Genomic DNA, 22325 nt, shown 5'->3' on the forward strand with positions numbered 1-22325 from the left:
GAGTGCAAAGTAAGGAGAAGTTCTGAAAAATGTTGGTAGGTGCCGCCACAACTAACTTCTGCCGTCGAATATATGTAGCACGCTTTGCAGGCACAAAGATAAATACTGGCGCCAAAACCTCTGCGTGAGTAAATAAATTTAAAAAAAAAGTGGAAGACGAGCTTTTTTTCTCCGCCCCGAGTTTTGACCACTGCATTTACATACATTATCCAACAAAGTAAATACAAATTCCGCATTGTTCATCTTCGAATGTAGCAGCATTTCGATGTACTACGAAAATCCGACTGGCAAGACTGTTAGGGATGTTTGTCAATATGGCCAACTCTATGTTCTGAATTTTTTCCTACCTGTGAGAAGAGATGGTTGCTAATAGGAACTTTTATGAATTGTGAATCACATGCAGTATTCTCTTCACCATGAGAATAATACGAATACAAACATTTTGCCATCTATTCTTTCGTGTTTGCCGCTAAATCCTGTCTGCCTAATAAATAACGAAACTGGAGTGAGACAACAGCAAACGCAGAAGAATACACATACCGTGTCATGTTTATATTCGTATTATTCCCATGCCTAATAGTGATACAGTCAGAAATGAAGCACGGCAATTGACTACATTTTTAAATCTAAGATGACTCTAATTTCTGTGCACAATGTAATGTACTAAAGAGGCGTCTGCAAATATTTTCAAACGGAGAAAAATTTTCACTAAACTCTCGTTCAGAACATCTTTTATCATACGCAGTCTATTATTTGGTTCTTGTTGATCATTATCAAAGGAAGCAGGAGTGTAGGTAACAGCAAATAGCAGTCTCTTGCCATTGTATCGCTAATGAGACGATTACTCTCTCGTTTTTTTTTTATCGTAAGCGGCGGTAGCGCGCACAAAAGCAAGCCGTGCCGCGAGTGGTGACAGGTCGTAAACACTCATCAGAATGCGACAAACAATGCATGACACAGTACAGTAATGCATTTTCAACTTAGAGTGACGTAAACACCTATAACAAAGAGAAAGGTACTTATCAGATCAAAGAAAAATAAGCAATCAATTCAAACCAGACTAAGCATGTGAAAAAGGAAGGGTACCCGTATAAGTACGGACGGAGCACCTGACACATAGCAATGGCTACCTGGTAAAGCTTAACTGCTATCTTACGACTTGAACCAAACTACTGTAGCTGTATCGTCATTCATTCGACCTAAATTGTGTCTCATATTACAATGAACCAACTTTGTTCCGATTTGGAGTTGCGGCCTAAAACTTTTCTCTCGCCTCGAATTTCGAGTCTCAAATTTGAGGTGCGGCTTAGATTCGGGAAAATTTTTTTTCCTCTATTTCGAGTCTCATTTTTCAGGTGCAGCATAGATTGGAGTGGGGCTTAGATTCGAGTAAATATGGTAAACATCCACGGAAAAGTGAGTACTGTCACGAAATATGCTAAATTCGAGTATATATAAAAATAGTGAACATATTTCAACCTCACGCACCTCCGGCCACCACAGCCAGATTGCAACTGTTGTGCCGAACGAGAAGATTGATACGGAGTGAGGCGAGAAAGAGGGAGGGAGATAGCAGATTACAGTTGGAGGCTGAGAAGTCGGCACTGCCTGGCGGAGCGTGCGGGGACTAAATGGTGGCCGCACGAGACTGCCGTGTGCAGCGACAGGAGCCTGCAGGGGCGGGGAGAGGAGAACATTCCCTAGGTGTTACATGTGGCCGAGTGTGTAAAGTGTAGTGCAATTACTGTCACTGAAAAATGTTCATTATGTTTTCCACAATACTGTCTACATCAACATCCAGACAATTAATAAATATATACCATCTGCTGATAAATTGCTAGGCGGTTCAAAACTGGTAACGGAATAGTAATAAAAAAATTGAAGAATAGAACAAAAGCCAAATGGTTGCAGTAATTCCAAGAATCCTTTGAGCACGTTATGTTCAGCTGCACTGTGTTTTACAGGGCAGTACACATTGCCGTTGGCCACATTCTGGCTGTTCATTCTGGTGGACAGCTGGCTGGTACTCCCACCAACATGAAAAGATAAAAAGCCTGTGCAATAATTGCAGAAGAGCTGCTAAACGACACGGCTACTTTGACAGGTGGGCCGGTCTCTGACGGGTAGGAGAAGCTTGCGACAAGACTGGAGTACAAAATGCCGGGCGAGTGGATTGCGCAGGTCTTGCACCCGGGTCTTCCACAGAGATACAATGCCTGTGGCAAGGGTTTGGGATTGGGAGTTCATACTTCACAGATCACTGAGATACAAAAACGAAATTCTTTGGCCAGTGTCAAGCCACATCATTCACTATTAAAAACACACTGGGGTACAGGATTTCATTAAAATGTCAACAGAAGTATCGATTTATTTTCGCTACATTTCTTATTTCCTTTCATTTCCTTCAGAGATACATTACGAGTGGCTAGTTGTGAGTAATAAGTTAAGTTTCCTCAATACAGTGTTCAAATCTGATTCTTTTGCCAAAACACAGCAGAGTTTGTAATATACGTGTCACTAACATTTTGACGCAGTTGAAATTGGAGCAGAGTCGTAAAACAGAACTGATGGCAAGAGGTCTCAATAGTTTATGAAGATGCCCTTTACTGGTATAAAAATAAAGTGGAAACTTCCTCACATTCGTTTTTCCAAACCCACAGTAATTCTTGTTGCAACAGCTAGTGACTCTACTGAAATATACACATCTCACTAAAAAAAATCTGTACCCGCTCGAATATCACGATATATATGGAAGTTTCGTGTATTAAACATATGACTCTTTGCGTTCTGACATTTGCCAAAATCTCTCTTTTTTTTTTCCATTCTGGCTTCTTTGCTGGTGCGAGTGTTCAGGACAAGTGCTTTATTTACGACCTATTTTCTCGAGACAGGTAATAGATAGCACTATGCTTCAAAGTTTAAAGAAAAATTCAGTATATTTGACATGCAGAAACATACGAGCTAACATAAACCAAACGCAAATTCAAAGTTTCCCAAATTCTTACTTAATCCTAAAATATCACACTAAATATTATAATTGACAAAATAGTAGGCAGTTCATTGTGAAGCTGATGAACGAAGGTATGAGACCTATGAGAATCAAACTTTTTTACCAAATTGTTTCTTTACAGTTGTTTGAGAAAGACTGCAGTTTGGGCCGACTCACGTGCCCTACTGTTCAAGGTGTCAAGCCAGCAAGCTAGCATCTGCACCCGTCTGCACCGAATCTTACACCTTGTGAGAGGTTCAAGTGCACGATGTGGCTGTCACCCCACATGCTTGCCGGCAGCCGTATGCGCCACCTAGCTAACTTACGGAGAATCTTACTCTGTGTGAGATGGGATTAACTCATTAGGGGATACTCTCAATTATGAGCAAACTTCGAACAGCAGAGGAAGCCATCAGCTCCATTTCTGCACACGCACCCAGTCTTCAGTATGTTCAGGACTCCAGAAATCTATACTCGACCCACGCGCTGTGTGACTGGCGACTCACTGGCCTGTAATACCCCCTCACAACAAGCAGTTTATTTAGATGGAAAAGTTATTTGTTTAAAGCATGGTCGAGGGAAGACTACAGTAAATATGATAACAGATGTGACAACAAAATTACAACAAGCAATCAGCTGCACCTGATTTACATTGCCACAGTCAGGTTCATCTTTCATTTTACCTACACCCACCTCGCAATTGATAGGCCGATCAGGCAAATAAGTAAAAATTGTCTGTGCAAAAACAAAAAGCAAAGCCTACAATATAGCAGTAATAATGGTAGTGAAAGCATAATTTCTCCACTACAACAAAAGTTTGACTTTTCAAATTGAACCACCCATTTCCACATAGTAAACAAAACTCAGACTTGCTGAAAAAGATATGAAAGGGCCAAAATGTGCCTTGGGCACAGAACAAAGGCAAACATTTTGTTTTGGCAAAAAAGAAGTGTATCACACTCTTACCACATCTGAAGTCCCAGCATTATCCAATGAGCGGAAACACGGGAGGATCAATTCTTACATTGCATGTACAGTCTTACACATTGCACATCAAAACATGATTTTCATGTGCAGCCACAAAAGGTAAAAGGTTACCAATAGCAAAATCACAGTGTTCAAAACCCAAGATGCAACTTGTTCCCCTGCTAAATATAACCTTAAATTTTTCAAGGGAGTGTGTTTCACAGCAATAAAATGCAGCTGTTTCATAGTGTTAAGTTACTAAAATAGTCTAAAGTTGAAAACTGTTCTACGACTATCTGAAATGTTTTCATGTGAATCTGATTCTATTTTTAATCATTAGAGGTCTATTATACACAAAGTATAAGAAAAATGAAAGTGACACATTTCTCGGTGATAAGCAACAGATGGGACCGAAGTTATTTAAGTGGCCAGACTAGCCACGGCACGTTCCGCTGCTCAAAGCAGTAGCAACCTAAACAGGATAGACCTGCTCACCTGGCTGAAGGAGTCCACGAACGAGTAAAGGCCAGTGCCGCTCTCGCGCTCCCAGCCGGGCTGCGGCGGCCGCCCCCACGCGTCACACCGCACCTCCGCCCCGTCGTCCCAGCAGCCCCGGGTCTCCGTCGGCGGCCGCAGCATCGGGGTACCGTCCGACGTCCACGGAGTGCAGTCCGTGTCTGGCCACAGCCCCACCTGTGGTGGCACTGTAATGGTCGTAACACCGTAAGTCAAATACTGTCAACTAATGAGGAGAAGGCACCGGGGGTGGGCTCGACTTTTCCAAGTTATCTATACGGTGACACAGGTTAGGGTCCCGAGAATACCACCCTGCAGCCATTCACCCTTGTGGGGCCTCATTTGTGATCGACCGACACAAAAATGTCGGAATTTCACATGATGCTCTAGAGATATAAAAATGGTAACAATTTACACACTGGTTGCGTAATGTAATGATTAAGGTACTGACCTCACTTGCAAAAGGTTTCCGGTTTGAATCTTTTCACGTTCTTTGCATTTTTTATTTTGAAATCTTTATTGAAATGACTTTGCTGATTATTTTTATTCAATCAATTGGTTTAAATGTAATTTTTTTCCATTCATTCGTTACACAATATGATTGTCCTATGAAATACATCATTTGCTCTCATTTTTCTTCCTATCAGTCTTTATCCACTTCGAATCCTACTTCATTAGATTTTGATTATCGTTACGTATTAACTTCAGTTTAATTGCTTCCATTTTATCATCTGACATTTTTGCCCGTATTATTGCATTCGTAACTTTTATTTCTCGTTTCACTTGAATCTCATTTTATTTATAATCTCTGCTTTAGTTTAAATCATCATCCATGCTATTTTGTCCATAGTGCAATAATAATTTGTTTTAAATGTTTGTATGCTGATTGCCATAAAAAAAGACGTACATCTTGAAACGAAAAATACATTGTTGACACCTCTGCACAGTTAATATAAATAGAATATTTCATCTGTCATCTTTTTAACTGGCGGACCAGCATTTTCAAATGCTTAAACATTATGATAGAGAAACAAAAATAATTAAATTCACAAGCACAAAAATTCCAAGTGAAAAAAGAATGATTGGAAGTAAAATGAGAGCAAATAATGTATTTCATATGACGACTGACATGATGCGACAAATGAACAGAAAAAAATTACATTTAAACTGATTAACTGAATAAAAATAATCATCAAAGTCATTTCAACAAAGATTTAAAAATAAAAAAATGCAAATAACCTGAAAAGATTCAAACCGGAAACCTTTTGCAAGTGAGGTCAGTACCTTAATCATTACATTACGCAACCAGTCTGTAAATTGTTACTATACTTAAAAGTACTGAGTGTCTCACAAAATTCCAAAATTTTCTGGTAAATTCCAAAAGAGGGCCCACCAGGGTGAGATTCCTTGAACCTTAACCTACATCAATGCAGGGATTTTTTCAAGAAGTTGCTCCCACCACTGGGGACCTCTCCTTGTAAGCAGCGGCAAGAGAAAACTCAAAAATTCATTACTTTCATTGATAAATTCTACAGACAGATATGTGAGGGAAGTCCAACATACACTGGCACTCATTTTCTAAAAACTCTACTTCCATCCAGAGTCCACAAATTAAAATTCTGGTGGCTCCAGTATACTCCTCATCACAGATGTCACCCCTCCAAGATGTGGTCCACTTTTCAATCGCCTCTAAAGCTTTCACAGCCAGGGTTTCGTTATCAAAATGACATCCATCGAACCTTTGGCTACTGTGGATGAGTTAACTCGTCACGCTCCCTGTCTGAGTTTTCTTACAGCTCTATCGACGAGTCGACTCGGGCCTCCACATAAGGAATATCTTCTTTACATGTTCTGCCAGTAGCAGTCTTAACGTATCTACATAAGCGAGTGAGAAACTACAGTCTTATGTTTTGTCAAAAAATGTAATTGATAGTTGTACAAGGTTCCCCAAGCCCCAAACACGAGTAATAAATTTTACACAGAGGCTGCCTTTCTTGTTTGCCACCTTTCAGCTGACGCGACAATACTCAACTGGTTCACAAGAGAATAGGCCGAACCGCCATTGACAAAGATGCCTCACTAATCAAATCACATCACACGATCAGCCGACTCTCGAGACAGACAGCTCTCGGAGCTGTGACCAAAAAAAGTCCCTCTGCTCTGTTCAGAACTGTTGCCTAGAACAGACACTAAACAACATAATTCCTTGACATCTGCAGCATTTTTCCCTTCTCCTTCAAGATGTGTCTGGGGCTATGAGAGATGGCCTATCTCGCCCCCCCCCCCCCTCCCCTCCCCTCCAGCAACCCTTACCATGTAAGTCACACAAGCAAATAAACTGATACGGTTTCTTTTTCTAAACTGAGTACCATATATTAATTACGAGCCCCCACTTCTTTCAAATCCTGACTACACCACTGATTGGGTGGTAGAATATGAAAGAGACAGTAACTTTTGGCATGAGTTACCTAAAATGGACCAGAAACTACTGATGTAAAACTATCTCTGCAGATCTGTAACAATTCTAAATTCACAGAGAAGCTCCAAACTCAGAAACTAATTTTTAGGCCTAAGATAATGTTCATCTCAGTTGCAACAAATTTTAGAGTGAAGGGACGATCCGTCACAGAAAGCACTCCGTAAATATTTGTCAGATAGTGCGACAGGCAGCTCCGATAACTCCTGTCCACATACGGTCCCAAACACAGACTACTTAGTGCAAGCAGACACATCGGGCCACAATGATGTAGCCCTCAACTCGCGACTTGACGAGCACATCTGCAGCAGCCAAACAGGTCATTTTAAGCACTGTGGTACAGGAAAAAGTTGCAAAGTGTGAGGTCTGGACTGTAACGCGTAAGGAGTGTCATAAAAATGCCTTTCACAGTTGGAAACAGCCACTGTGACCCGACATTAGCCCGACAAAGCTTTCACGCCTAACAAGTTATTTCCTTTTCTTTCGAATGCACGGTCCCTCGTCAGTCAGGTCAGAGACTGTCCGTAGTAAACTTCGGCGACTGCCGTACCTCTCCGGCTAGTAGAAGTGTGCACCGTGGCGAGTCTCGCAAGTGCGCCCGGTTTTGGGGTGACTGTGTAGCGACCACTCTGTGTGACTCAGTTCCATTTCTCAGTCGTAACAACACACCCTTATTTCAGCTGCAGTGATGAAGTTTTGCCACAATTCTTCACCACCTTCAGCACAGACTTTGCAATAGTAGCACACACAAGCACGATTCTGCTTTCGCTCTGGAGTACGCAACGCCAGCATCGACTGAGATCGTGCACTAAAGGTGTGTCAATATTTGTAAATGTTCCTTTGAAACAAATGTGAACACATCCAATTGATACAGCATCTTCAGACCGTGTGCTAGTTGTCCGATGGTGGCACGTGTAGCACTCGTAATAACAGTGACCGAGAAGAGACTGTCATCTCCGTAGGGTCTCCTCCTCGCAATCGACTAATTTCCCAGCCCCCTCTAAACACCTCCTGCCGATTAAAACAGGCTCGACAGGAGGCTCACCGAAAGCTCTGTCTCCAATTTACCGTAGGTCACAGGCGCGCTTCTGCTAGGACGAACACAAAATTTTATCGGATACTGTCACTCGTGGAACTCACGCGCGTTGAAGTGTTAAAGTTGGTAAAAAATTCACACCCACTTTCACTCACTCCAGCCACTCAACTGAGAGAGCAGGATGAATGTCACTCCAGGTATTTGCAGTGTCTAGCATGTATCACGCATATCTGGAAAGTAGCTACTGTTTTGGATAAAGCCCAAAACATTTTTTTTCAAACAAAAATTTTATTTTTACAAGAAAGGATATGGCAGGTGCTCCCAGTGTCTCCCACCTGAATTGACTAAACTTCTGTGTTACGACATTCACGAAATGGGACGTGCGTTATCATGAAACAGCAACACCCCTCATTGCAGTTTTCCTGGATGTTTCGCGTGTCAATTGCGTGCCGTAACTTTTTTAGTGTTGTGCGGTAATGTTCCCCAGTGATGATGAGATCAATTCCAATAAGCCCTGGAAATCGAGGAAAAATGTGAGCATCACCTTTCCAGCAGATCGCTGGCTCTTTCACTTCTCGGGACAAGGCAATGATGGCTGGCTGGTTGGTTGGTTGGTTGGTTGGTCAGTCGCTTAAAAAGAGGGGAGAAGGGACCAAACTACAAGGTCATCGGTCCCTTTTTCCTGCTAAAACAACGCCACAAGTGTGAGAATAAAACAGAAGAGACATTTAACACAAAATGGAAAGAAAGGAAAACCACAAGAACAAAGGAAGGGCAACGAACACTAAAAGGAGCAAAAGAGGACAAGAAAACCACAGAGACGCACAAGAAACAGGTAGAAGGGATAAAAACATGACAGCAGATGACCGTGCCTGGCCAACCACGAGAATAAAAAGGAGAAGCCAGCCACTAGACGAAACATTAAAATATCTAGTCTAAAAGCACTGGTGTGGAGAACACAGAGGGGCAAAGGACATGCGCAAAAACTTAGATCAAATGATAAAACCCACCCTCACGTATAAAACATTTAACCAAATCAGCCGATAGGGTGTAGTGTGCTAAAATTAGTGATAACCAGTCCGGTAACCGAAGATGATGTCTAGGGCAGTGCAAAATAATATGGGCCACTGTCAACCGGGCACCGCAATGATACTGAGGTGGGTCTTCACAGTGCAAGAGGTAACCGTGGGTCGCCCAAGCGTGGCCAATGCAGAGCCGGCAGAAGACAACCGATTCCCTGCGAGAGGCCCGCACGGAAGACTTTCACACATTCGTAGTCTCCTTAATGACACGCAGTTTGTTGTGCGTACTGTTATAGCATTCCATCTCCCAAAGCCGAAAAACCCTGCGGTGTAAGACAGAACGCAGGTGAGCTTCGGATATGCCCATCTCCAGAAGTAGTTTCGGTGTAGCCCGTTCGGCCAGCCTGTCGGCAAGTTAATTTCCCGGGTTCCGACGTGTCCCAGGATCCACACAAACACCACTAAACGACAGGACCGGTGCAGGGCACAGACGGACTCCCGGACGGACGCCACTAAAGGATGGCGAGGGTAGCACCGGTCGATAGCTCGTAGGCTGCTCAAAGAGCCAGTACACAGAAGAAACAATTCCTCGCATCACGAACGGATATACTGAAGTGCACGAGATACGGCCACCACCTCTGCAGTGAATACACTGCAGCCATCGGGCAAGGAATGCTGTTCAATACGGCCTCTGTGGACAAAGGCTAGCCAACATTACCGTCAGTCATCGAGCCGTAGGTGTAAACCACTTCAGAGCCCCGGAACACTTCGAGAATCGAAAAGAAGTGACAGCGGAGAGCTGCAGGTTAACGGAGTCCTCAGGGCCACACAAAAGGTCCAGGCTAAGCTACGGCCTACAGCTACACCACAGAGGTGTACGGGAATGGACCTCGAGGAGAGGTGGTACGGGCAAGGAGTCCGGTTCGGACAGAAGCGATCGCACGTGAACTGCAATCGTCAGCCCTGACCTGGGCCGGCTATGCGGTAGGTGAACAGCCGTCGTTGGGACAAGAAGACAGTAATTAAGATGTTCAGGAGAGCTACGAATGTGTGCAGCATAACTGGCAAGCAATTGTGCACGTCTGATCTTCAACAGAGGGACTCCGGCATCCACCAGTACGCTCGTTACCGGACTCGTCCTAAAGGTTCCTGTCGCTAGTCGAACTCCGCGACAGTGCAATGCGTCGAGCAAATGCAATGCCGAGGGTGCCACCGAACCGTAAATAACACTCCCGTAGTCGAGGCGGGATTGAACGAGGTCTCTGTAGAGCTGCAGCAGCGTGGAGCGGTCTGAGCCCCAGTCGGTGTTGCTCGGGCAGCGGAGGGCACTGAGGTGCTGCCAACACTTCCGTTTAAATTGACGAAGGTGAGGAAACCGAGTCAAACTAGTGTCGAAAACCGGACCTAAGAATCGATACGTCTCCACTACAGTGAGTGGATCGTCATTAAGGTAAAGTGCCGGTTTCGGACGAACGGTACGACGCCGACAGAAATGCACGACACACGTCTTCACGGTGGAAAACTGGAAGCCGCGGGCTACAGCCCGTGACTGCACGTCGTGTACGGCTCCCTGTAGGTGACACTCGGCATCACCAGTACTGGAGCAGCAGTACGAAGTGCAGAATTCGTCTGCAACAGAGAAGGTGAGAGGGAGGGCCCGACAGCTGCTGCTAGACCGTTAATGGCCACTGAAAATAGAGAGACACTCAATACAGAGCCCTGCAGGACTCCATTCTCCTGGATATGGATGGAACTATGGGAGGCACCAACTTGGACACGGAAAGTACGGAGTGACAGGTAGTTTTGGATAAAAATCGAGAGCGGGCCACAGAGACAACACTCTTACAATGTGGCAAGGATATGATGTCACCAGGTCGTGTCGTATGCTTTTTTTTTTTTTTTTTTTTTTCCCCATCAGTCTACTGACCGGTTTGATGCAGCCCGCCACGAATTCCTTTGCTGCGCTAACCTCTTCATCTCAGAGTAGCACTTGCAACCTACGTCCTCAATTATTTGCTTGACGTATTCCAATCTCTGTCTTCCGCTACACTTTTTGCCCTCTACAGCTCCCTCTAGTACTATGGAAGTCATTCCCTCATGTCTTAGCAGATGTCCTATCATCCTGTCCCTTCTCCTTATCAGTGTTTTCCACATATTCCTTTCCTCTCCGATCCTGCGTAGAACCACCTCATTCCTTACCGTATCAGTCCACCTAATTTTCAACATTCGTCTATAGCACCACATCTCAAATGCTTCGGTTCTCTTCTGTTCTGCTTTATGTTAAGTCAAAAAGATGTCAACCAGGTCTCGGCATCGGGAAAAGGCTGTTCGGATGGCAGACTCGAGGGGAACAAGATTATCAGTGGTAGAGTGACACTGGCGGAAGCCGCTCTGACACGGAGCCAGTAGGCCATGTGACTCCGGGACCCAACCCAACCGCTGACAGACCATACATTCCAGCAGCTTACAAAGAACGTTGGTCAGCCTGATGGGCCGAAAGCTATCCACATCAAGTGGTTTTCTTCCTGGTTTCAGCAACAGAATTATGGTGCCCCTCCCCCTCGCCTCCCCCCCCCCCCCCATTGCGATGGAACGAAGCCATTGCACCAGATCCGATTGAAGATGACGAGGATATGTCACTTGTAGTCAGATGAGCTGTGGATCCGATCAGGCCCGGGAGCTGTGCCGGGGAAATGAGCAAGAGCACTGAGGAGCTCCCACTTTGTAAATGGGGTGTTACAGGATTCACCGTGGCATGCAGTGAATGAGAGGACTTTCCCTTCCAGCCGCCGTTCGAGAGTGCAAAAGGCTAGACGGTAATTCTCCGATGCAGAGGCTCGAGCAAAATGCTCGGCAATCGCATTTGCGTCGGTAGATAACATGCCATTTATGGTAACATCGGGAACACCTGTTGCGGTCTGGTACCCGAAAATACGTTAGATCTTTGCTCAGATTTGGGAAGGTGACGTATGGCACACAATGGTCAAGACATATCTCTCCTAACACTCCCGCTTCTGTCATCTGATAAGATGGCGAATGCGGGCACGGAGTGGTTTAAAGGCTATGAGGTGCTCCAGGGAGCTTCAGCGACTTCCGATGACCACCAAGGGACTGCCTTGCCCGGGGTCACCCTAAAGAGCGAAGGATTGTGTTTCCTGGTGCAGAAACAATTGTTGTAGTCACCTGCTCAACCATCACAGCAATGTTACCACGTGGAGGAGATTCGACGGTGACAGCAGAGGTGAAAGTTTCCCAGTCCACCTTGTTTGAAGCCCATCTGGGCAGGCGTCCATGCACCTGATGCAGGGGCAATGACAGGAAGATGGGGAAGTGGTCACTGCCACACAGGTCGTATTGTGCTCTCCAGTATATAGATGGGAGAAGTCCTGGGCTGCAAATTGACAAATCAATGGCCGAGTAACTACCACGAGCCACACTGAAACGTGTGGCGGCCCAGTATTTAAGAGGCAGAGGTCGAACTGGGTAAAGTTTCGACATCTCTACCTCGGCCAGTAAGCAAGGTGCCACCCCACAAGGGGCTATGGGTGTTAAAATCTCTCAAAAGTAGGAAAGGTTTAGGGAGTTGATCAGCCAGTGCAGCCAATACATTCAGGGGTATTGCACCATCTGGAGGAAGATATACATTGCAGACAGTTATTTCCTGCATCATCCTTATTCTGACAGGCACAGCTTCAAGAGGGGTTTGAAGGGGCAGGGTGTCACTACAGACTGAGTTTAGGACATAAACACAAACTCCACCTGACGCTCTATTACAGTTGCTACGGTTCCTGTAATATCCCTTATAACCACGGAGGGCAGGGGTCCGCATTGCCGGGAACCAGGCTTCCTGGAGGGCAGTGCAGACAGCAGGTGTAAAGCTTAACAGCTCAGCCAGGCAGTGGAAAAAACCGCCGCAATTTCACAGGCGGATCACATCGTGGGACTGGGAAGACACGGGACATTCGATGAGGCAGTTTACGTCTCAGAGTCACCGGCGGCCACCGATTTATTGCCCGAGCAGTCTGTATCCGTCGTGTCCGAGGGTCTGGCGAGATCTAGGTCCTTAGCGGACACCAAAATCTCCACCCCATCCTCAGCTGCAGAGCTTGCAGGTAGTGGTGGTGTGGGTGCCACCACAATTTCCTCGGTCTTAAGGGTTTTCTTTTTAGATTTCTCTCGCTGCTCCTGGGGTTTCCCTGGCTAGGAGGACTTCACTGGCTCAGTCTCCGGCACTGAGGACGAGCGTGAAGCCCTACGACCAGCTGCTTTAGGACTCTTCAGCCACTGGCGGGTGTCATCTTTTCCACTAGCAGAAACCTGGGAAGGGAGTGACCCGAGGGACCCCTTCCTGGCGAGAGATGCCGAAGAAAACTTAGGCTTCTCCGGCTTAGAAGTGGGGACGGATGTCCACGATGGTCGGGGAGGGAGGTGGTTGTTCCCGAAGTAGGTGGTGCAGGAGCAGCAAAGAGGGAAATGTAGTGTTCCGGCTCTGAGAGAGGTGATTGGGGTCGGCAGAGCTGACGGTGCCACAACTGTTATAGTGGTGGCGTAAGACGATGTCATAGGTACAGGATACAAGCATTCAAATTTTCTCTTAGCCTCAGTGTAGGTCAGTCGGTCCAGGATCTTGTACTCCACGATTTTCCTTTCTTTCTGGAGAATCCTGCAATCTGGCAGGCAAGACGAATGGTGCTCTCCGCAGTTGACACAGACAGGAGGCGGGGCACACGGAGTACTGGGATGTGACGGACGCCTGCAACCTCGACACGTGATGCTGTAAGTACAGCGGGAAGACATATGGCCAAACTGCCAGCACTTAAAGCACCGCAGCGGGGGAGGGATGCAGGGCTTTACATCGCAGCGGTAGGTCACCACCTAGACCTTCTTGGGCAATGTGTCACCCTCAAAGGCTAAGATGAAGGCACTGGCAGCAACCCGACTATCCCTCGGACCCTGGTGGTCACGCCGGACGAAATGTACACCTCGCCGCTCTAAATTGGCGTGCAGCTCATCATCAGATTGCAAAAGAAGGTCCCTGTGAAATAGGATACCCTGGACCACATTTAAACTCTTATGGGGCGTGATGGTGACAGAAACATCCCCCAGCTTGTCACAAGCGAGTAACGTCCGTGACTGGGCAGAGGATGCTGTTTTGATCAAGACTGACTCAGATCTCGTTTTGGACAATCCCTCCACCTCCCCAAACTTGTCCTCTAAATGCTCAACAAAAAAACTGAGGCTTCATCACCACAAAAGATTCCCCATCAGCTCTCGAACATAGAAGGTACCGGGGCAAATAAGATCTGCTGCCATAATCAGCCTGACGTTCCTCCCGTGGTGTGACCAGGGAGGGGAATGATTTGGGGTTGTACTTCTGTGCGTTGAACTGAGCTCGTGAATGGTTAGAGACTGCTGGTGTTTCACCACCAGCACGAGACGATTCACTACGCTTCACGGCATGTCACCCACTCCGGCCAGGGGCCCTCCCGACGGGCGCCACACAGCCGCAGCAAAGACCACGTGGCAGGATGGCCAGGGTACAGGGCGGCCCCACCACAACGGACTGGCTACCGTGCCGGATATCGGGTGCTCGTCCACGGTCATCGTTGACGCAAAAAGTGACACTGTACAGTGTCACGGTGGAAAATGCACCCAGGAAGGTGCCATCGCCCAAGAGGTGGAGAATGAGCTGGACTGAAATGCGATGACAAGAGAGTGGGCTAAAGACCTCAAAGCACTACAGACACGATGCACCGTGTAAGGTGCCCTTCCCCAATTGGCTTGCGCTCTCCGGGAAAATTTTGAAGCATGGAGGTCAAACCCTACAGGGGACCATCACATAAAGGCCAAAACGTGTGAAACTCGTTTTAGTTGCCTCTTATGACAGGCAGGAATACCTCGGGCCGATTCTTAACCTCAGACCCGCCGGGTGGGAAGAGGGGGGAGGGAGGGGGATGACGGTTAACACCACTGCGGTAGTCAAAGCTTTTGACCTCTGGTTCCCACAGGCAGTACAGACTTTGACTGCCTGCAACAATGCACTCAAAGAATGTGTTATCTTCAACACTGAAACACATCGGCTGCTTCAGGAAAACAGCCATCCAGTCTGCTTTTGGTTCGGAATTCGGTGCCCGGGGTATCCGCCGGTTGCAGATCTTACAGCAGATTAACTCTGCCAGATAATGTGTTGCACACCACTGAAGCTGATGACGAGGTCCTTTCCTAGCACATAGTGGTTATGTGACTGACTGTCCTAACCACACCATCAACTGCCAGCTCGGGCCTCCCAGAACAATCGACATCTCGTGTCGAATCGTGACCGGCACGGAATTCTGCGCACCGTTCCGGCACACTGGTTTTCGACAGACCTACTGCCCCGTATACGTTCTTCATTCCCCGACCGATGTTTCCACGTGTTTGTCCTTCGGCAGCCGAGAAAGGAATCCCAGCACACTGACCCCGTTTGAACGCATTTGGTAATAACATCACCGTCATTCACATTTCCACAAGCACGTTGGAAAGACACGAATGCCACTCTACTCACTTGCGTACGTGTCGGTGCTTATATACCGGCATCAGAGTAACTATTTATTTTTTTGAATCTTCTATTAGAAAGGAAAGTAAACTGACTAGGCTATGTTTGTAATGTACGAGCAAAGAAACTTCAATTACACATATTCACGAGAACAGCATTCAAATTGTTAAATGTAACTGAATACCCAGAACTGTCCAGGTTTGTATTTATTCCTGTCTTCCATTAGAAAAGGGAAAAAGAATGAGCTGTGTATGTAGAGCAATCTGGCCTCACACAGTTTCTCGGTCCCGGACGCTCTGGCTGAAGAAGCTCTCTGGTGCAGCATTGCTAGTCTTGCGTCCCTTTCTCGTCTGCGTTGTTGTTTCTTTTTTTTTGCTGCCGGATGCACTTGACCAATTGCCTTACGTTTCTTTAAAGGCATTGTTAATGCAGCAAATTCTGTAACAATACAAAAAAGCCACTTTCGAAAAATGAGCATAAGGAGCAGTCACGCCGAATAATCCCATATCAGTGGTGAATTGTCAGCACCTCGATTATGTGTTTCGTATTCCATAATAACCGGTACTCCTATTTATCGTATTAACCGTGTCATTCTCACACGTGGTATAAAAATTTTTGTGACATGAAATGAAGAGAAGAAACCCTGCCACTCTCCGAGTTCCTAAAAATCACCGATTGATTGTGATTCAGTGACTTCTGATGCTGATGTCAGAAAATGTAGAATATGCAATAATAAAAATGATGCACAAAATCTAATTTGAAAAATGTGCTAGATTGAATCAATTCCGACAACATCCCCAAGCACTGAAAGGATACTGAACCAAAGAAACACCACGATGCCAGTTGAAAACAAAATTTTGAAATTTCCTCATCTATGTATATAGCTTCTTGGAAAGGATAGAGAGTTGAGGAAACTGCAGAGTCTGCAATCAGTAGCTTCTAGGAGTACTGCCATTTACACAGAGGACTCTCACTTAACTTGGCTGTAGATCAGTTTGGATGGAAATTATTTGGCTATACCACAGCAGATACTGTAGTCAGAATTCACACACAGTTCTAAATGATGCAGCAAAATACCACAGTAGCCTACCTTTGTTTTGACGTATAGTCAGATATGAATTGTGTTGGACAAATGTCTGATCCCTGTAGCCATTGACCAACTCTCGAGGACATTCGTGTCCCTTGTCAACAGTATTTATCAAATTGCATTTCACAAGAGATCACCTTTACATTAGTATTCTAACAAGTAAACACCACTGATTTAGGGTCGACAGAAGCGTCCGATCCCACACGTCGGCTGTGACCCGTAACGTAAGGGTGTTGTCGTGTGTGACGTCATTACGGCGCGGAGTTTGGTTCGTGAGTGTGGCATGTTTGTAGATGTCGTCGTGTTGTAGTTAGTTGTGCTCTCTGGTGGTATGTTCAGGGTTTTCGTTTGTGTGGTGTTATGGGCTCAGTTTGCTTTTGCTCATTATACATTAATTGTTAGTGTGTCAGCTGTGTCTGTAGTGGAATTTGTTTCAGTGAGTTAACGATTTTGTGTGAAGGTTAATTTAGTGTTGTTTGTTGTATGTGTGTGCTAATTTTAGTAAAATTAATCGGTTGTTGTTTTTGTTCAGGAATGGATATGATGGATAAAATTAACAGTGTGTAGGTCAAGGGAAGCGTTCGATCCCAATGTGTGGCTGTGTATCTCGGTATTGGTATCGGGAGATGTTTTTGAGCTGTATAGGCCAAGGGAAGTGTTTGATCCTAATTTATGGGATCTAGAGCAGCTGTTGAGCTATATAGGTCAAGGGAAGTGTCCGATTCCAGGTGAGATTGTGTTTAGTGGTATTTGGGGAGTTTTGTGATGTCGGTTTTTTTCGTCGTTTTGTGTGGTTTTGTATGGGGGTCGGTGTCTAAATTTGTCTATATTTAGTTTGCCCCCACCCAAAAACACCCCATTTCCCGTGCTTGTCCCGTTAGTGTCATTAGGCTTTTTGTGGAAGGTGTGTGTGTTTGTTTTTTGATGTATTTTTGTCCTCATAATGTGTACGTAACGACTTTATATGCGCCATATTGGAATCGTGGTTTATGGTTATTTCTGCCATATTTGTGACGTCATGGGTCAAAGCAGACGGGCGGGATTGGACGCTTCCGTATTTCCCTGATTTAGTATAGCACATCAACAAAAATCATACTTAACCTTAGACTTTCACGAACATCATATTTCATTTATTATTCCCTTCTGTACACTTCTAGAGGCATCTTTTCTCCATAGTACTTATTTCCCGGTTCTGCTTCATAAGTGTACCAAGTTTGGTCTCCATACGAACCTTAAACAATGCGTGGCTCAAAGATACAGGTAGCCATACAGCAGGTGCATTCACAATGGAGTATTTGCGGAGAGGTCAGGCCAACCTGTGGTTCCTGTTGGGGGGGCTGCAGCCTTTTCAGCATTCTACAGGTAGGACCGTGGAATGATAAAGACATCTTAATTGGGTAGGTAGGGTAGAAAATTTGTGAAGGGAAGTGGACAGGTTGAAATCAGATATAGTGGGAATTAATGAAGCTCACTGCTGGGATGAACAGGACTTCTCGTCAGGTAAGTACAGGGTTATAAATACAGAATCAAATGGAGGTACTGAAAGAGTAGGTCTAATAAGGAATAAGAAAAGAGACATGTGGATAAGCTACCATAAGCAGCACAGTGAACACATTATCGTAGCCAAGATATACACAAAGCCAACATCCACAACAGGTAGTAGTTTACATGTCAACTAGCTCTTCACATAAAGAGATTGAAAGAATGAATGATTGAAAAAAAAAATAAATAAATAAATAAAATATTCAGGTGGTTTAGAAACAGGAAAATTTAATTGCGAAGCGTGACTGCCACTCAGTAGAAGGAAGAAAAAGAGAAGGAAAAATAGTAGGAGAATATCAACTGATAGGAAGGAGTAAAGGGGGCAACCACCCAGTAGAATTTTACTTAGAGCACGATTCAATCATTGTTAACACTTGGTTCAACAATCACAAAAGAGGATGAGCACAAATTTTACCACCCCACTTAGACAATGAATGGACTTCATTTATAAGTGAATCAGGACAGAAAACGATCAGTAATGGTACAATGAAGTGGCTGGTGGAGTATGTATGTGGATTTCGACGTATGTTACATACGTGGATAAGACTGACACAATGGTAGGTTTTACATTGATTATATAACGGTGAGACATACATCTTGGAACCATGTTTTAAACTGTGAGACATTTCCAGGGGCAGATGTGAACTCTGACCAGAATTTATTGCTTATGATTTGTACATTATGATTGGAGAATTTGAATAAAATCTTCTCAGTTTTCAAGCTGCATCAATTTGATTAATTCTTGAGCTTTTGATAGCTATCTCTGCCATCGTCATCAGGTGTCCTCAGAGTCTTTTCTAGCAGCATGTCTGAATAAAATCATCTCGGTTTTCAGGCCTCCTGAATTTGAGTAAAGTTCTCGGGCTTTCGGTGGCTATCTCTACCATAGTGGTCAGATGAAAATAAAGTAACATTTAAGATAAAGAAAAACCATACAAATTTCGGGTCGACAGAAGCGTCCGATCCCACGCGTCGGCTTTGACCCGTGACATAAGGGTGTTGTCGTGTGTGACGTCATGACGGCGCGGAGTTTGGTTTGAGTGTGGCGTGTTTCTAGATGTCGTCATGTTGTGGTTTGTTGTGCTCTCTGGTGGTATGTTCAGGGTTTTCGTTCGTGTGGTGTAATGGGCTCAGTTTGCTTTTGCTCATTATCCAGAATTGTTCGAGTGTCGGCTGTGTTTGTAGTGGAATTCGTTTCAGTGAGATAACGATTTTGTGTGAAGGTTAATTTAGTGTTCGCTGTACATCGTGTGGTAATTGTAGTAAAATTAATCGGTTGTTTTTGTTCAGGAATGGATACGACGGATAAAATTAAGTGCGCAGGTCAAGGGAAGTGTTCGATCCCGATGTGTGGCTGTGTATGTTGGTATCAGGAGATGTTTTTGAGCTATATAGGCCAAGGGAAGTGTCCGATTCCAGATGATACTGTTTAGTGGTATTTGGGGAGTTTTGTGATGTCGGTTTTTTTCGTCTTTTTGTGTTGTTTTGTATGTGGGTGGGTGTCTAAATTAGTTTATATTTAGTTTGCCCTAACCCAAAACACCCCATTTCCCGCGCTTGTCCCGTTAGTGTCATTACGCTTCTTGTGGAAAGTGTGTGTGTTTGTTTTTCGATGTATTTTCGTCCTCACAATGTGTACATAACGACTTCATATGCGCCATATTGGAATCGTTGTTTATGGTCGTTTCCGGCATATCTGTGACGTCATGGATCAAAGCAGACGGGCGGGATCGGACGCTTCCGTATTTCCCAAATTTCTATAGAATCAAAAATAATAACAAACACTAAACTAAATATAAAATGTGAATCGGTAAGCTGTGTAAACAACACATAGCTTTTGCAGATGTACTAGGTAACTAACTGAAGTGGAGACAACATACAATTATGATAGCAAACAAATCAGTGCCTGGAATAATTTAAACAGCTACTGGCCTTAACTATACTCCGTACAAATATCTTTTCCCAATCACAGAAAACAGATATGCCACAAATACCTCTATACACAAACATAACACAAGAAACAGTAAATGTCACACCCAGAAAGAAGAAAACCAGGATTTAGAGCTATATAATAAATTACCCAAAGACATTAATGAAGCACTGGAAAAGGACATATTCAAAAATACTGTTAAAGCATTATCTCCACAGAAAAAAATTATTACACGGTGACAGTGAAAGATTGCTTTTTGGAAAATTGTGGTAAGTTTCTATGGGACCCCCCCTCTCTCTCTCTCTGCCCCGGGGGACTCGACCCTCCGACGGGGGTGCCGCGCAAACCGTGGTAAGGCACATCATACCGCACAGTAAAGATTACGTTAAAAACGAAATGTTAAATTAACAATTAGCACCAACATGCAAAACATAAGTGGCCCTTCTGAATTTTTTCGTTGAATTGGAAGTGACATACTCCATAAGTAGCCTAGTATATGGGGTTGAATATCTTCATTCCCTTAATTTCTCAAGTGAGTTATTAATACTGTATAGTGAGTTACACATACTTGTCACATATGCAAATATCTAAAAGTACTTAAATATTATGTATTACAGTAAGTAGGGAAATACGGAAGCGTCCGATCCCACCCGTCTACTTTGACCCATGACGTCACAAATATGGCGGAAACAAAAACAAACACACCCACTTTCCACAAGAAGCCTAATGACACTAACGGGACAAGCGCGGGAAATGGGGTGTTTTGGGTGGGGGGGGGGGGGGGGGTCGGGGGGGGGCAAACGTGTAAGTGAAGGCAGCCCTGCATGAATACCCACCCACCTCCCCAGGGGTCGTAACCCCTGCAACCCATAGGAGATAAAGATGCTTCAGTAGCTGATTAGTGTTTTTTGTCTTTTTAAAAAAAAATCTCACGGGACAGAACGAACAGATCAGAAAGATAAATATAATAAACTAAAACAGAAATAGGAGGAAACATAATTAAAATAAGTAATAAGTGTTTTTAAATTAAAAAAAAAAAAATCTCACGAGATAGAACGAAAAGATCAGAAAAGTAAATAAAATAAGATAAAACAGAACTGGAGACAGCCACACTCAAACCAAACTCCGCGCCGTCATGACGTCACACACGACAACACCTTTACGTCACGGGTCAAAGCCGGCGCGTGGGATCGGTCGCTTCTGTCGACCCTATATTACTGTACGCACGTGTCACTTATTTTTGAATCCGTATGTAGTTACTTTTTCTGTATACAACTGACGAAATCCGTCTTATGTACATGATCAGTGGGGTATAACTATTATGAATACAAATCACATTCACAATAAACATTACTTAGAATGTGTAACTGAAGAAAGGCTGCAGAGAAACTTATACACGGCTACATGCCGGAGCAAAGTTAAATCATTTACTACAAGTGTTTCCGGTTGTATTAAAAACGACATTGAAAATATGCAGTTCATCTTACTGAAGCTGCATCATACCCATTATTATATGCACTTAAGAAATTACAACTAAAGAGAGAATGACCGCTCTCGCAGCACGTTTAGTAAACAGACTACAACATGGGCTTTGAAGACGAAGGGCTGACTTCGTGTTATCTTCTTGCATACTCAGTCTTGACTCGTGTTTGAACCTCCCAAGGAACCAGTGCCTTGATCTATGTTCCATTCAACACACTGTTTTGTTAGCACTTTACACACTAGTACTTACCACGAAATAGTAGCTCTGCACACACGTCACGCGCTAACGAACACCTAGCTACACTTTACGTCTGAAGAAGTGTTCGTTCGTTACCCACAATCACCGCAACGCATCATAGCCAGCAAACATCATTATTTGCTGGCGGGGCGAGGAATATATTAAACGAGAAACAAGTTCACAGCTGTTGGTACTTCACGATACCAACACAAACACTACACTGAACGCCATATTGACTTAGCTGACTTACACGCCGTTACGTTGGCAACGATGTTCGTATGAATAGATGCCGGCCAAAGCTATAATCGAATCGCGTGACCATCGGCAATTTAAATTAAGCTTACAACAAAACATAATGGCTTACGACACAGTTTTCGGCGTTAATAACGTCGTCGACATGCAAATCACCGTTGCTGTTATTAGGTGCTAAGCGTAAGCAAATTACGTAAACTGCTTCGTGCTTTCCCTGGAATATGAAAATTTACAAGAAAGCTTTTCGCATTCCT

At 44.5% G+C, this 22325-nt stretch overlaps 1 protein-coding gene across 1 annotated transcript in view; it reads right to left on the minus strand.

Moving 5' to 3' along the window:
• Positions 1-22034, minus strand: part of LOC126426758 (uncharacterized) — a 441752-nt gene extending 419718 nt beyond the window's left edge. Inside the window, exons 1-3 of the mRNA XM_050088747.1 lie at positions 21832-22034; positions 15814-15978; positions 4451-4659 (exon numbers count right to left, since the gene is read on the minus strand). Of these exons, the coding sequence (XP_049944704.1) occupies positions 4451-4659; positions 15814-15961 (357 nt within the window). The 5' untranslated portion in view covers positions 15962-15978; positions 21832-22034. The remainder of the gene's footprint in view (positions 1-4450; positions 4660-15813; positions 15979-21831) is intronic.
• Positions 22035-22325: the final 291 nt, after the last annotated feature.

Source organism: Schistocerca serialis, chromosome 11 (genome assembly GCF_023864345.2).
Source record: "Schistocerca serialis cubense isolate TAMUIC-IGC-003099 chromosome 11, iqSchSeri2.2, whole genome shotgun sequence".
Classification (NCBI taxonomy): Eukaryota; Metazoa; Arthropoda; class Insecta; order Orthoptera; family Acrididae; genus Schistocerca; species Schistocerca serialis.